This window comes from Lutra lutra, chromosome 3 (assembly GCF_902655055.1).
Source record: "Lutra lutra chromosome 3, mLutLut1.2, whole genome shotgun sequence".
NCBI classification, from domain to species: Eukaryota; Metazoa; Chordata; class Mammalia; order Carnivora; family Mustelidae; genus Lutra; species Lutra lutra.
In genome coordinates this window covers 140,820,539-140,837,228 of record NC_062280.1, presented here as the reverse complement: position 1 = coordinate 140,837,228, position 16,690 = coordinate 140,820,539, and the positions used below count along the sequence as shown (strand labels likewise).

Genomic DNA, 16,690 nt, shown 5'->3' with positions numbered 1-16,690 from the left:
GGGACCAAGCCACACATCCGGCTCCCTGCTCAGCAGAGGGCCTGCCTCCTCCTCCCCCTCTGCCGTTCCCCCTGCTGCACTCCTAGTGTACTCTCTCTCTCAAATAAATAACATCTTAAGGAAAAAAAAAACTATTCTGAATTTTAAGATATAATTTATGCCTACCATCTCCCATACCTTTAATTGGCATCCTTGTCTTTACTCATATAATTTCTTCTGACTCATTCCACATTCTTAATTCCCTGATACCCTGCCCTTCTTACAGAAACAGTTCATGAAGGAAAAAGAGCAGAAGAAAACACAGTAAATATCAAAACTTTAAAACACCCCACAGTGACTTCCATGATCATTAAATCTTTTTTTCTGTGAATGCTTTTAGAGTTATGACCAGTTAGTCTTAAAGAAGATGGATAATGTACTTACGTATTTTTATGAATATTTATGGAGAGCTATGCAATCAGTGTGTAAAAAATGAAAACACTGGCTATATTTGTTTTCTAGTTTGGACCATTTTCAGAAAAATGTGATATTACTACAGCCCCTGGACCACCAGATCAATGCAAGCCTCCTCAGGTTACATGCAGATCTGCAACTTGTGCCCAAGTAAATTGGGAGGTATTGTAATTCCCATTGACTTACTTTAAATGATTAGAATAGTTCATATAAAGGAATAGAGATCCTCTTTATTTCATTTCCTAAATTATGCAAACAGTTAAGTCCTGTAAAATTCATGTGGTAAAAAGTGGATTTTTTTTCTCTTCAAAGCATTTAAGTAAGGTATATATGCATTACAAGTATGTAGTTTCTTGTTCATGATGTGCTTCGTATTTTTTTCAAAGGTTGTGTCTCATTATTTAGCTACTGATGAGTTTAATGTTAAGAACAAACATTTGTAGGTATCAGTATAATACTATTTCTCTTATATTTATTATCTCCACTTGTTTATCATATATAGTAATCATAGTAATGATAAATTTTCAGTTACCTTTGAAATTTAACAAAGAAAATGTCCTTACGTGATTTAACATTTATATTACTTGATAGGATTATTTTGAAGAATATTTTACATTAAAATTCTCTTTCTGAAGTGATTCAGCCATATTTTGACTTCTAATTGAAAAGAGTTTTATTTTTTTGGCCAATATATATATTTTTGGCCAATCTCACATTCAGGTGACCCTAATGAATAAAAAAGTAATATTGAACAGTTTTAATTCTACTTAAACATTTTAAAGAAATTCAAAAGCAATTCGGTTTTTTATATGCTCAGGCAAAGAACATTTTTACCCAAAACCCATTTAATCAATGTCAAGACTTAACCTTTTCCCTTTCTTAATTTAAAGGTCCCTTTGAGTAATGGAACTGATGTCACTGAATATCGATTGGAGTGGGGAGGTGTGGAAGGAAGTATGCAGATGTGTTACTGTGGGCCCGGTCTCAGTTATGAATTAAAAGGACTTTCACCAGCAACTACCTATTATTGCAGAGTCCAGGTAAAGGTGGTCAGGGCCTTTCTACTCTAGCCGGAGTTTTGTGTTCTGTGAGCATTTTGTTGGTCATGTTTTTGTTAATTTACGGGCTCTGTTTATTTGTAGGCTCTGAGTATTGTGGGTGCAGGGCCTTTCAGTGATGTAGTAGCTTGTGTGACTCCACCATCAGTTCCTGCTATTGTGACTTGTCTTCAAGAAATAAATGATGATGATATAGAAAATCCCCATTATTCACCTTCTACATGCCTTGCAATAAGCTGGGAAAAGCCTTGTGACCATGGCTCAGAAATCCTTGCCTACAGCATAGACTTGGGAGATAAACAGCCCTTAGCAGTTGGAAAGGTTACAAGCTATATTATAGACAATTTGCAACCAGATACAACATACAGGTATACTCTACAAACTATGTTAATTTTTGCCTAATCCAGAGAGAAACTTTAAATAGAATAATCATAAATTGATTTTTCTTTTTCTTAATGTGGCACTTAGAATACGAATTCAAGCCTTGAATAGCCTTGGAGCTGGCCCTTTCAGCCACATGATAAAATTAAAAACTAAGCCCCTCCCTCCTGATCCACCTCGTCTGGAATGTGTTGCCTTCAGCCACCAGAACCTTAAGCTGAAATGGGGGGAAGGAACCCCAAAAACACTGTCAACAGATTCTATTCAGTACCACCTTCAGATGGAGGATAAGAATGGAAGGTAGGTGTTCTTAATTGCTTCTTTATATAGTTTCTTACGCGTATCAGTTTTAACAGTAGAAGTAAATAAAATTAGTTTTCAAAAACAAGATTAAAATTCTGATAAGAAATAATTTTAAATGTGCTGTTTTCAAAACACCAGAAGATATAGTGACAATTTCCTGTTCATAACTTGTGAGTGGGATGCCAAGAGAAAAATTAAGTGGGCTATTCTTTGGCTCTCTTCTCTAACCCATTTACTCTCTTCATGCAGGTAAAAGAAACATAATCTTTGCTACAACAAAGTTCTTCAACCCTTATTTCCAGCAGAGGCAGTTTTGTTAGTAAATGATTGATTGGTTTAAGGCCTCTGAGATCCTTGAGGGTAGGGATTATGTCTCACTTTCCACCACACCCTGTCATAGGGCCTGCACACAGTAAATACAGTTCAGTTCCTCACTGTGAGATCTTGTTTACTCTCTGATTATTAGCCAGTCCCCTTGCTACTCAGGTTCTTGTCTTTGCTGCCATCTTTTACATTTTCATTACATCCATGCCATATATTATCCCACTAAATCATTTTTAATTATAAATCAAAATATGTGTAATATAAGTTATTCAGATGCAAATCTGAGGCCGCTTACTGACATTATATCCCATGTAAACAATGCCATATACCCTCCACAGGTGTTATTCTCCTAATATTTTAAGAATTCAAATTTTACTTTTCTACTTTTCATTCAGCTTATGAGAAACAATTTGTATATCTTATGGATTCAGAGTGCTATTAGCAGCTCTTCCCTAAGTTTTCCCACTTTGTTTTTTGTGTTGTGTTTGCATCTTAGCCAAATATTCAGTAATGGAATATTCATGGTACTTGTACATAAGTACTCTCAGAGGTACTTACATATTTAAAATAACATACGAAATTAAGCATACTATATCACCAGTAAGAGCATTATGCAGAGCAAACAATATTGATCATTTTCTGAAATCTATGCCTCTATGAATATTAGCCTTTGCCATTGGCAGAATTTTATGTTCACTTTGTAAAGTCTTATTTCTAAAAGGAGATTCTTTGCCTTGCTACAGATGTTATTATTATTAATTATTATTATTATTATTAATACATGTTATTATCATTGAGTGAGTGAATTCTGTAAATTATTTTCATCCCCTTTGTAGCATTTACACTTGGGGTACTGCAAGAAGGTTTACTAGAAATGGGTCTAATTCGTGTTTGATTGAAATGTAATAGAATAAAGATTCCATTAAATATAGATTATATTAATAGGCTAGAACATTAAGCTTAATTAGTGTTTAGCTATCATCTAGAGAATGGTAAGGTACTGGCTGTGGAAAATAAAGAAATTAAAACCTATGATATTATAAGTTTGCTATCGAAAGTTAATAAATCAAGGTAATAATACCTGTAGTTACACTCTTTCCCTTTGATTTTTCACAACTATTTACATTTGCTGTGGGATAGTATCTTAATACTATTTTTTTTAAAGATTTTATTTATTTATTTGACAGAGATCACAAGTAGGCTGAGAGGCAGGCAGAGAGAGAGAGGGGAAGCAGGCTCCCTGCTGAGGAGAGAGCCCAATGCAGGACTCGATCCCAGGACCCTGGGATCATGACCTGAGCCAAAGGCAGAGGCTTTAACCCACTGAGCCACCCAGGTCCCCCAATATCTTAATACTATTTCAGCTGTTTTTGACCACAGGTATTGTCATTATTTAGCTTTTTCAGTAGTGGTTGTTTTTTCCTCCTATCCTTTAAAAAAAAAAAAAAATGGGGAGATTAAAAAGGCAAGGCTTATCTAATTACTGCTTCTTGGAAGTATTGTTACTGCAGGTCATTAACTATTTTTTTCATTTTTAACCTGACTATAGTTTTCAGACTATTAGAACCATGTGAGCATTTATTCCATTACTCATTCCCCAATTTCCAAAAACTTTAAAATAGCCAATCAAAAGTATTGGGGAACAATTGAACTTACGGGTGACATATATGAAGTCAAACTTTCCATTGAACAGTTCAGGTGGATAATTTATGGCAAATTATACATTCTTTCATACTGCTGTGTAAATCTCTAGAAGACATCACCAAATCAGCTGCAATTATGCCTAGAAATTGAGGGTTCTCTTTTTAAATATAACAAATTGTATGCCTAAGACTAATGAAAATTGTGGTATTCTGAGTATTTTTAAAAATGTATGAACATTAAAAGATAGCAATCCGAAACAAAGCTTTACCAAAAGCATGAAAAGTTACTATGATCAGACACAAAATTCAGCAGTAATTTTTCAGAAAACCATGACAAATTAGGAAATTTACCAGTCCTGTGATTTTCATCATCTCATAAAAAAAATAGACTTATTTGGAGTGACAAAGCATTCCTGGCATTGAATTCTGTGAATAAGTTATATTGTTAAATAATGTCCAAACTGTACTTTTTATACTTTTTTTTTAAAGATTTTATTTATTTATTTGACAGAGATCACAAGTAGGCAGAGAGGCAGGCAGAGAGAGGAAGGGAAGCAGGCTCCCCGCTGAGCAGAGAGCCCAATGCAGGGCTCGATCCCAGGACACTGAGATCATGACCCAAGCGGAAGGCAGAGGCTTTAACCCACTGAGCCACCAGGCACCCCCAAGCTGTACTTTTTAAATAGTTTTGAATATTTTTCATAAGATAGTTAAGGTTTTTTTTTAACAAGAGTCATTTCCATTTTAGGTTTGTATCCTTATACAGAGGTCCATGTCATACATACAAAGTACAAAGACTTAATGAGTCAACATCCTACAAATTCTGTATTCAAGCTTGTAATGAAGCAGGGGAAGGTCCTCTCTCCCAAGAATATATTTTTACTACTCCAAAATCTGTCCCAGCTGCCTTGAAAGGTAAGTTATACATCCTTAAATTATGTTCTTTAATAATAAATTAATTTTAAATGCATCTTCATAAATAGCTTTATGTGCTGTTATTGTAATTTATCATCCAGTATGTATACATTTAAATTATAAAAAATTATATAGACAAACCCATCTACTGAGAGTTTCACTCAATAATAAAAGCTATTTTATCTAGCTCATTGATACTCAGGCAAGTACTGGATTTTGTCACTAATCTTTTTAATCTAACATAAAAACACTAAATTGATTAGATGATGCTGGTTTTCTAATAGGGTCACTTGCAGTTTCTGCTATTGTTACTTAAAGAATAAAATCATAAACTTGAATTGTTTTGAGTTGTTAATATTTCATTCATTCAGATTTCAGGGAGAAAGCCAGGTCGCCTGTTAAGGAAAACATAAATACTTTCTTAGTTAACTTGAATTTTTTTTTTTTTTTAAAGATTTTATTTATTTATTTCACAGAGAGAGATCACAAGTAGGCAGAGAGGCAGGCAGAGAGAGAGAGAGAGGAGGAAGCAGGCTCTCCGCTGAGCAGAGAGCCCGATGCGGGACTCGATCCCAGGACCCTGAGATCATGACCTGAGCCGAAGGCAGCGGCTTAACCCACTGAGCCACCCAGGCGCCCATTAGTTAACTTGAATTTTTTAATCAAATTTGCACACACATTCACACGTTTGTATATACAGATATCTTTAAAATTAATTTTAGAGGGGTTCTTATTTTAAAATGACCCTGGCAAGGATTGCAATTTGTATATTTAGCCAAAATCACTGACATTCCTCACACTGAAGACAAATCAAAGAGACTTCTATTTAGTACAGTGTCCTGGATTGTGTACTTAAAATGTGTCATTTGTTAAGCAGATCCACAGTTAGTAGGACTGTTCTTGAATACTTTTCTAATAATGTTGATGGAGTTTTACTGAGTCCTGTTTCTGTTTTATGGTCCAGTTTAATGTCTCTTAGCCTTATGATTATTGCTGATTTTAACCCTTTGTACCCCACTATTGAGTGAAGCAGTTTTATATCAAGGAAAGGGGTATTTTTCAACTTCTTTTTCAATTTAGGAGATTTCTTAAATTACAAAATTTCATATTTTAGGTATACTCTTAGAAGCACCATTAATGTTGTTTTAGAACTGAGATAACTCCTTTTGGCTTTCTAACTCAATGAAAACAGTGCTTACCTTGGCAGATCTTTTAGTCAATCTGGCCATTGTAGCACCTGTAGATTATATGGTCTGTAGATAGTAAAAGTGAACCATTAATCATGTCTCTGCGAATCTCAAAAATCCAGGTATTTAACTGAGTTTTAAAGGTTTGTTGAAACAAGGGTCTATGTGACGTGCCAAGTTAAAAATCAAGTATTTGTATTTGTTCTCTGCAGCCCCCAAAATAGAGAAAATAAATGACCATATTTGTGAAATTACATGGGAATGTTTACAGCCAATGAAAGGTGATCCAGTTATTTACAGTCTTCAAGTTATGTTGGGAAAAGATTCAGAATTTAAACAGGTATGTGCAGAGATTAATTCTGTGGATACTTATTTTTATCTTTCTCATTTTTATGTATTTGCAGTGCAAGATTTGACTGTCTTTATCTTTCTAACTCAAAAACATTTATTCAGTACTTACTGTGTTCTAAAGATTAGTAACTACACAGTATCTCAGGATTCAAAATCTTTTTAAGTATGAGCTATTTATTTAACAGATGATTCATTCATTTGACAAGAATTTATTAAACTTTGTGCCAGGCACTCAGGATATATAACACTGAATGAAAAGTTCTTGCCTCTATGGCTTTTATATTCAGTAGAAAAAGATACTGCAAATAAATACATTAGTATATCATACAATAGTGATAAGTACAGTGGAGGATAAATACAACTGGGTAAAAGGAATAAGTACTCTTGGGAGTAGAGAAAGCTAGTGCTATCTCATATAGGACAGTGAAGTGACAGTCAGAGACCCAAAAGAGATAAATATGAGAATAGTGTTCTAAGAAGTAATGGGTGCAAAGGCCCAGAGGTAGGAACATGCTTGTTAAATTTAATGAACAACAAGGAGACCAATATGGGGTTGTGTGAGCAATGGGGAAAATAGTATATGAAGTCAAGTAGTTAATTGTGAAGAAGATCTATGAATGGTATGAAGGTCACGTAGAGCATTATAGGCCACACTGTAACTTTTTTACTCCATGTAAAATGAGAAACCAGTAGAGGATTTTTACCAGAGTAGTCACAGGATCAGACACAAGGTCATTTTGGCTAGAATGGGACACGGGTAGAAGCAGAGAGCATGAAGGAGGCTTTCACAATATTAGTAATGATCATAATTATAAGGTAGTGTTGTAAATATGATAATAGTCATTATGGAAGCCTAGCAGAAGTTCACCTACCTGGCCAAAATGTTTCAGAGAAGGCTTTCTTGTAGAGGGTAAACAGCAGTGAGATGAAGCAGGAAGTTCCCAGTATTCACTATCTTTTGTAAAGAAATCATTTTTATACAACTCAAAAACCTACTTTCTATAAACATTTCATCTGATTCTCCCTTTTTTTCTGTCAACCTTCTTGATCTTGAGTGCTTTTAAGCTGGGTGGTTTTCATTTGAGCATCTTGTATTTTCTTTTCCCACTAGGAAATCAGTCATTCATCTGTTTTATTATACTCTCATGCTGTTATAGCTATTAAGAATAGAATATTTTTCAATATAATTTTTTCTTTCATTTTGTTAAGTATGAAAGTATTTTTTCTTTTCTTCTCTTTCCTTTTCTTTTTTAGGATTTCATTTATTTGTCAGAGAGAGCACATGCAGGGGGAGCAGCAGGCAGAGGGAGAAGCAGGCTCCCAGCTGAGCAAGGAGGCCAGTGTGGGACTGGATCCCAGGACCCTGGGATCATGACCCAAGCCAAAGGGAGTCGCTTAACCGACTGAGCCACCCAGTCGTCCCTGGAAGTGTTATTTCTTAAGTGAAATTACAAAAAGCCCCAAAGAGTCAGATTAAAGTTGGCATGTAGTTGTTTTTCTTTATTAAGCCATCTGCAAATTGACATAATCAAATTTGAATATAATTTATAGATAAGCACGTTTCCTTCCAAGGAGGAAACAAAATTACTATTAAAAAAGTGTAATTGCATTACATGTTTAAAGGAAATAGGGACCCCACATTTGAGTAGTATATGAATTTTAATAAACGTATCACTACATGAAACAGCAAATGCTAATTCTAATTTAACTTAAAAGCTAAATTAACCCTGTCATCACTTTCACTTAAGATTGTAAGCATGCCATAAAACTTGAAATACTGGGGCACCTGGGTGGCTCAGTGGGTTAAAGCCTCTGCCTTTGGCTGGGGTCGTGATCCCAGGGTCCTGAGATCAAGTCCCACATCTGGCTCTCTGCTCAGCAGGGAGCCTGCTTACCCCTCTGTCTCTGCCTGCCTCTCTGCCTACTTGTGATCTCTGTCTGTCAAATAAATAAATAAAATCTTTAAAAAAAAAAAAAAACTTGAAATACTGATTTCCTTAGACCCTCATAGTATATTTGCTCATCTAAATCTCTTAAATGTTTTAAAATTTATTTAATACTCAGCACACATCTATTAAACACCATATATAAAGAATTATAGGAGCTACAATATTAATAAGTTACTGTTCTGATTTCAAAGTTGTTTAGAATTTTACAAGCAAGCAGAAATTTTATAATTGTGACACTTTACATTGCCAAACAAAAGGTCATAATAAATATAAAACCTACTTTATGAAAAGGAAGTATTTATTCCAGCTGGACCTTGGAATGTTCTCTAAAAGGAGTGCCATTTAAGTGAGGGCAGGCAGAGGGGAACATGGTGGCACTGGTGAGCTTAGAAGGAGCCATGAACTCTGAAGTGTGACTTGAGTAAACCTCACAAATGGAGTGTGTAGTTAAGGAAGCCAGGTCCTGTGGTCTGTATTCCATAGTAGTAGGAATGGCTGATGTTTTTAAAACAGGGTTAGTTCTTATAAGTTGGTGGTAGAGTTTCTAAACTAGCCTATAAAAACCCGTTTAACCTATAACGTTGCTGGTATTAGGGATCTGGAAACAAATTCCCGTGGCAGCAGCAAGGACTCATGATCCTGGGTCAAAGTTGGAGGGACATAGAAGGAAAAAATAGAAACAAATTGATTTCTTTACATTTGTCCTTCCTTTGTCCCTTTTTGATCCGCTTTGAGAAAATTCTTTGCTGCCTTCTCGCTGCCCCATGCACCGTTCTGTAAAACCTCACCTAAAATTGACCACATTCTCTAAAGTCACGCTCTCCCTTTGACTCTTGCCTCCGGATCTGACACATCATAGCTCCCATATACAAAGTATAACTGTCCTTATTGGCATTAAGAGAAAGACTATTTGCATGGGAACATTCATACCAAAGGTAAGCATCTACTGGCTCTATAATCCCCTCGGGGAAGTGTATACATTTTAAAAAGCAAGTCCTTTTTTCCAAAATGGCATTTCAAGTAGTACAGAAAGGTGAAGTAAAAATACTGGTGGACAATAAAGCCATTATCAAAGCAGATCACCCCATCTGGGAATCTGTACCTAAGGCACTTCTGTGTCACAGCTCAATATGTTGCAAGTACCAAAAAAAACAACTCAGACTAGCACAATTAAGTGTAAATCCTCTTAGGGAGAAGCCTGAAGATAAGCATGCTTCAGGATTGCTTGATTCAGAAGCTCTGTGAATTCTTCAGGGACCTGGTTTTTCTCAGCAGTCTTCAGTCACTCCCCTTAGCCAGGAGGAACTTACTCTACCTCATTCACTTTCAGAGAAGAGAAAGCACTTAGATTGCAAACCCATCCCTGAACCAATGATTATTTCAGGATTTAAGCCAACCAGAGCAGAGGCCTCTTCTGCAGTATAATAACGAGGCAAGCTTTTCCAAATACAAGAATTGGGTAAGGGAGAGTTTGATACCCCATCAAAAATCAGTACTGTTGACAGTGTCAGAGAATGGGTACAGGGACAGTGGCTTGTTGGACTCTCTACAACTTTTTTTTTTTTTCTTAAACTTCTGAACTTAGATTTCCAAAAACATTGCCTCTCTGAGTGGCCTGCAGACCTAATGAACCTGAATGTCTAAGAAGAGGGCCCATGATTGTTTCTTCTTTTTTCAAGTTCTTAGTGCTGCTTATGCACAATAAACCTAAGAACTGCTCTAAAATTCCAAGTTCATATATAACTCCCTTAGCAGTAATCAAAAAGAATGGTATAGACAAGAGCCATGCGGCTATTTGTCTATATTCCATTGTTTTGAGGGTTTTTTTTTTATGTATTGATCACTATGAAATAAGTATTTGCAATAACATATTCATAAATTACAGAAGGAGGATATATGACCATATGCGCCATGTTATGTACATATGTGTGACCATATGTGTCATATTACATATATATTATGTGACAAGATATGCCTTATTATATATCATAATGAATCATTACTTTTAAATGTAATCAATGCAGAATAAACCTTAAGGTATAAACAAGTCTGCACTTAGTCTAAAAGTAACATATTGTTAAAATCATTCTTATACTAACTGCTATAAATAATATATACGGTGCATATTACTCATTGTAAAATTAGATGTGGATGTGAAACATACACTGAAAGTAGAAATAGTTAAACGGAATTTGTTCCTTTTGACAACTTCAAAGTGGTTATGCTTGATAGTAAACATGTTCACTTATCCTTAAAGGATAAAAAAGGACTATTTTGCTTTTTTGTATGAGTACTTGGTAAATTAATCTAGCCAACCAAATAGGTTTCTAGAATGTGTGGATATGGAGAGAGAGAAATAGGTAAGTTACTGGTTTCATTTTTATTGGCCCCTCTTCTACACTTACTATTTTTTTCATGCTGTAACATATTCACAATTTAAGGACGAGGATCTTGGGTGGCTCAGTCGGTTAAGCGTCTGCCTTCTGCTCAGGTCATGATACCAAGGTCCTGAGATTGAGCCCCATGTCGGGCTCTCTGCTCAGTGAGGAGTCTGCTTCTTCCTCTCCGTCTGCCTCTCCCTGCTGCTCGTGCTCTTTCTCTCTCTTTCTCTCTCTCAAATAAATACAGTCTTTAAAAAAAAAAAAACTAAAATAAGGACAAATACCAATGTATAAAAATCTAAACTTTCTTTTAAAGTTTTCCTATAAAATTCTGTTACAGTTGGCATACTATTTCAAAGTTCTTAGCTAAACATGCACAAACTTGACAAACATAAGTTTAGTCTGCATTTCTCTACTAAAATGCAAAGTGAAAATTGTAATCTCTTATCTGCAAATCTGCCTTATTTGGTATTTGCCATACCCTGCCTATAAATAGATAGTTGATTGGTAGCAAATATAAAGAGCTGTTTTATTTTTTGTTTTGTTTTAATTATATGTAATTCTAAGTCATCTGTGAGCAATAGCTACAAGCTAAAAAAAATTATGAATTTATTAGAGTGTTATTTGCCCTTTTCTGTTTACTAAGATCGCAACAATTTTATCTTGTCAGTATGAAATGGAGGAGTGGAAATGGTGTTATTTCTCAGTCTCAGACCAAATCCACCTTATCTCAAGCTTGAGGCTTGTTTTGAATAGCTTCGCTTAGATGTATGATCATTTTTATAAATTAGCTTTAGCAAGTTTATCTGTTTTCTTAAGTCCGTACCTACAGTTATCTAAGGTGTCTCCTTGTTTGCCTTCCAACATCTGAAACACAAAACTGAAAACTTGACCTCATTATCTTCCCTCCCAATCTCTCCTCTCCAAACTCTTTACTTCATCGGTGACATAAATGCTAATATCGTTTTGGTCCCCAAGCTTTAAACTCTTGAAAGATTTTTTTTTGCCTGCCTACTTATTCAAATAAAAATCATTTTTAAAAATGATCCATAAAACCTATACCAAAGCGTCATATCCTTGTGCTTTTATACAGCCGGAGCCCCTATTGTACCCAACTTCCTCAGTCGCTCATTCAGCTTTATGATCAGGATTCCTTAGACACTGTTGTAAATACCACACACCTAAAGTGGCCCCTGTGAAGTAAGACCTAAATTTCCAATCAGTATTAGGAACATATTCTTCCCCTCTGTCAGATCTCTTCACCTATCATCCTCATACCATTTGTTGAGGTTACCATGCCCATTTGGAGGTAAAGTGAAGAAAACTTTAAAGACAAATATCACCTACTACATCCGTATGACAAATACATTTTTTTTAATTTTTCTATTTTGGGTTCATTGTATGTGTACTCTTTCACACTGCTTTCTAATACAGCCTTCTGATTTACTGACATCACTGCTTTTACCATGTTCCAGATGTGAACATTACTACATTCCCACTCCCCGGACTGCATCCTCAGAACAAATGCATATTTACCATTTTCTGTTTCACTATAAGTTTTACTTCCTTCAGTAAAAGCTTCTTTATATATTCTCACCACCCACTGACACACATTTTGACATATACATAGTCAATAATTCACTAATTTAGTGGCTTAAGTACCAATTATATGCTGGATTCTGAAGACAAAAAATGAAACAAAGCTCTTAACCTTGCTCCTTCAGGAGCAAACCAGTATATAAAAATTCAGATGTACAACACAGTTGTACAGGTAAAAGCAGGTAAAATTGCTTGAAAGAAGACTAGCCCAGGTTTGAGTTATCTCACTTATAGCCCACCAACTAGCTGGAAGAACTCAACTGAGCAGTCACTATGAGCCTTCATTTTCTTATTTATAGAATGGGGTGGGGGGTGCTCATTAACAGAAATTATGGCTTCCATATACTGAACAGTTGCCATGTGCTGGGGACTGTGTTAAGTCCTTCAACAAGTATTTATTTATTTCAGTCTCATAATTACCATACAACATAACTATTATTTTCATTGTACTAAGGTAATTAATTGGTCTAAGATAAAGGAAGTTTGAACTGGCAGAGTAGTGCTTGGACCCAGGAGTGACCACTCTTAATTGCTAGCACTCTCTTGAAAATTCAAGGAATTCCATTCTTGTTATTTCCTTTCTAAGGGATGGGCAGAGGACTTGGGTTTAAAATCCAGTTCTGTGATTGTAGGTAATTTCTTTAAAGTTTATAAAATAATTTGCCATAGACAGCTGTAGAAAGCTCCCCTTATTAATTCATTCATTGTTTCAGCAGATGTTTGAAATTGTACAGAAGCCAGTTTTACATAGATTTATATATAATGTGGAAACATAATTAGATGTAGTTTCTCTTTTCACGGAATGATTTCACAGAAGTTTGACTTCTTACATTTGAGAAAACCAAGGAAATGCCTGTGGGCTGATTTTGCTTGCTCTGTGACCATATATCTCACATCCTCACTTTTCCAATTTCTCCTGTCCTTATACAGCAGATAAGCTCTTTAATGTAAAGATAGGTATTTTTAAAATGTCATTTAAAAGATAAAAGCAGGGGCACCGGGGTGGCTCACTGGGTTAAGCCTCTGCCTTTGGCTCGGGTCACGATCTCAGGGTCCTGGGATCAAGCCCCGAATCAGGCTCTCTGCTCAGCAGGGAGCCTGCTTCCCCGTCTCTATCTCTGCCTGCTTCTCTGCCTACTTGTGATCTCTCGCCCTCTGTCAGATAAATAAATAAAATCTTTTTAAAAAATAATAATAAAAGCAGTGGCACTCACTAGCTTCCATGTCAAAAATAATTCTAAAACTAGCCAGTTGTAAAATATTTTCTGCCTGTCCTTCATACATAATTCTTTTTCCACTCTCTTATTAATAGATTTACAAAGGTCCTGACTCTTCATTCCGGTATTCAAGTCTTCAGCTGAACTGTGAATATCGTTTCCGTGTGTGTGCCATTCGCCAGTGCCAAGACCCTGTGGGGCATCAGGACCTAGTAGGTCCGTATAGCACAACAGTGCTCTTCATCTCTCAGAGGACTGACCCACCAGCCAGTACCAACAGAGACACTGTGGAAAGCACAAGGACCCGGCGCGCACTAAGTGACGAGCAGTGTGCTGCCGTCATCCTTGTGCTGTTTGCTTTCTTTTCCATTTTGATTGCCTTTATCATTCAGTACTTTGTAATCAAGTGAAAATATAACTTTATTTTTAATACTGTATTACATTTTATTTTGTCATGTACTAAAATTATTTCTGTATTGCTTTTACAAAAACAGTGGCATTTAGCACTGGCATTGAGACTATAATACATCATTTTTGCCATTTTCCATGCTTATATCATTAGGTAGAGGCTGGCACCTTATTAGAATGCAAGCCACAGAAATAGACATTTTTGGTTTTTTGTTTGGTTGGGACTTTTTTCTTTCCTTTTTTTCCCTTTTTCTTTTTTTTCCCCTTTTTTTTTTTAATATGCCTTCTTGTAAAACAAACTTTCAAAGAGGCAACAATATGTAATTGATAATTTTGACCAGTCAGCATGAGTGTAACAGTGACAACCTGATCTGTTTTAAAGATATTACCTAGTGAAAAAGTCAGAATGATTAAAATTTACACTAACATGCTATTAAAAAAATGTTAAAGTCTGATGCTGTGAAAGCAATCTAGTGCTATATTTCTACCTCCTCATTTGTCTTAATTATTTGGTAAGTGGGATTATGATGAATAACTGGAGGGGCTTAGCAGACAAAAACTGGATGAAAGAATATGCATGAAAAAAGAAACTTCTTGTTTGATAAATGTGGAGTTCTTCATTACAAGTATATATTCATGAATTCACAGATAAATCACTTAAAGAAAGCACAGACAGTTTACTTGGCCTAAAAATATTTTAATGTTTACTCAAAAAGCACTTCTTCAGGTCTTGAGAAAAGAAAAGAACAGAGGGGATTATACTTTTTAAAAGTAGTCATATTAAACTCTGAATTTCTAACCTATTTAATTTGGTTTTTGTGAGCCTCTGAACTATATGTATGTGTATAAGGACATGCATATATATATATGGCATATATATAAACTATACCTACCAAGTGTAGAAATATACACACACACACACACACACATACACTCACTCCATCTATCTGGAATAGACTGATTTTTGAAGAACTCCCATAAGTTTTGCTGCTTCTCCCATAACTACTGCCATCACCATCAGAATTCATAATCAAACCTAACCTTTTTGTTTGGGACACCAAATCTGAAGACAAAATTAATTTGCACCAGTAAACTTCAAGCTGCTTTCTTTCTTGGAAAACTAATGTTTAATGTAATGTCTGTCTGGATACTGTTCCAAATTGTTGATTGCATGTGGTTAATGTTGCATTAGAGCACTTTGCAATTGCATAATTCATTAATGTTTTGTGAGCTTGCATTTGTGAGTTATTGGATGATCAGATTGAATTTTGTCAAGTATCACATTGTACATCTTGCATAGATGTCGATGACTGCCAGTAATACAGTTTGTAATGAAACTATCTAAAATTCTTGTTTTATCACATCTGTTATCTGTAAAACACTTGTAACTAGCCTTTTTAATTTATTATTTGAATTTTAGGATAGTGAATCACTAATTTTTAGTTGCTGAAGTTAGCATTTTAGTGATTACTAAGCACTTCTGTCAGTCTTTGAAAAAAGGACATATGTTTTGTGCTTTGAAGATCTCTGAAGAATTTCTCTTATATTAGAATGGGCATGTATTGTAATTGTTTTATGTCAAATGATCTGTGCTGTAGAAAAAACATTAACCCTTGTTCAAAAAAGAAACGGATAAACTTGGCCTTTCCAAGTGGTAAGAATGATCTGTCACTATAATATACTGTATGTTTACATTTTATTTAAATTTAATATCTTATGTATAGGTTAACTTTCCCCCAAAACAACAGTGATTGCGATTATTTTCTAGAAACTTCTTAAAAGTGCCACATTTGGCAGTACAAATGAGTTTGAGTGTAATAGCCCAGAGATTTCTATATAGTTGAATGTCTAAAATGGTAAAATATTGCCGCTGTGGGAGTTACAGTGGCCTATGTTTTTCATAGTAACTCAAATGAACTCCTATTTTTGATAGTAAATGTCATTTAATAGTGTACTTGCCACTTGAGCCTCACTGCAAAATCAATGCAGAGGAGAAAACAATTTTTAATGTAATCTTGATTTTACCTCATATACTGTACATTCCAAAAACTCTAAACTTTTTAAAGATTATAGATACACTACCAAACATACCATCTTAAAATTGTATAAGGCTGAACTTCATACAAATGAAAAAAATATAATCTCATAAAAATACATAACTATGTAGCAAAAGTATCTTTAAAATCCATGGAAAATAAAAGTTGTATCATTCTTTTTTGAGATATGTTTATTGTATTCCTATACACTCATTATTTGCTGCCTCTTAGAGAATGAAATGTTAAGGTCTCCTTGCGGTGGGCTTACAACAGGTTTTTTAGCAGTATTCAAAACTTCAGTGTGAGAGGACCCATTTTCAAGAAGATAATATCCAGTAGATTAAAGAATGAAGTAAGTTTTATCCTAGTGACTTGATTTTATGCAGTTCTCTAGATATCTTGCTGCTTTCACATATATGAATAAAGATAGCTCTGAGGTGAAGTTTTCATTGGAAAGGAAATCTGACCTCCGTACCTGCATTCAT

The 16,690-nt window shown here is 35.1% G+C and overlaps 1 protein-coding gene across 5 annotated transcripts in view; it reads left to right on the top strand.

Annotated features, from left to right (window-relative positions):
• The window catches only part of FNDC3A (fibronectin type III domain containing 3A), a 180,232-nt gene extending 163,839 nt beyond the window's left edge, over nucleotides 1-16,393 (top strand). For all 5 annotated transcript variants that reach the window (XM_047723391.1, XM_047723392.1, XM_047723395.1 and 2 more), the window contains 7 exons: nucleotides 502-615; nucleotides 1,344-1,493; nucleotides 1,596-1,879; nucleotides 1,980-2,192; nucleotides 4,911-5,077; nucleotides 6,477-6,604; nucleotides 13,857-16,393. In XM_047723391.1, the coding sequence (XP_047579347.1) occupies nucleotides 502-615; nucleotides 1,344-1,493; nucleotides 1,596-1,879; nucleotides 1,980-2,192; nucleotides 4,911-5,077; nucleotides 6,477-6,604; nucleotides 13,857-14,171 (1,371 nt within the window). In that variant the 3' untranslated portion in view covers nucleotides 14,172-16,393. The remainder of the gene's footprint in view (nucleotides 1-501; nucleotides 616-1,343; nucleotides 1,494-1,595; nucleotides 1,880-1,979; nucleotides 2,193-4,910; nucleotides 5,078-6,476; nucleotides 6,605-13,856) is intronic.
• Nucleotides 16,394-16,690: the final 297 nt, after the last annotated feature.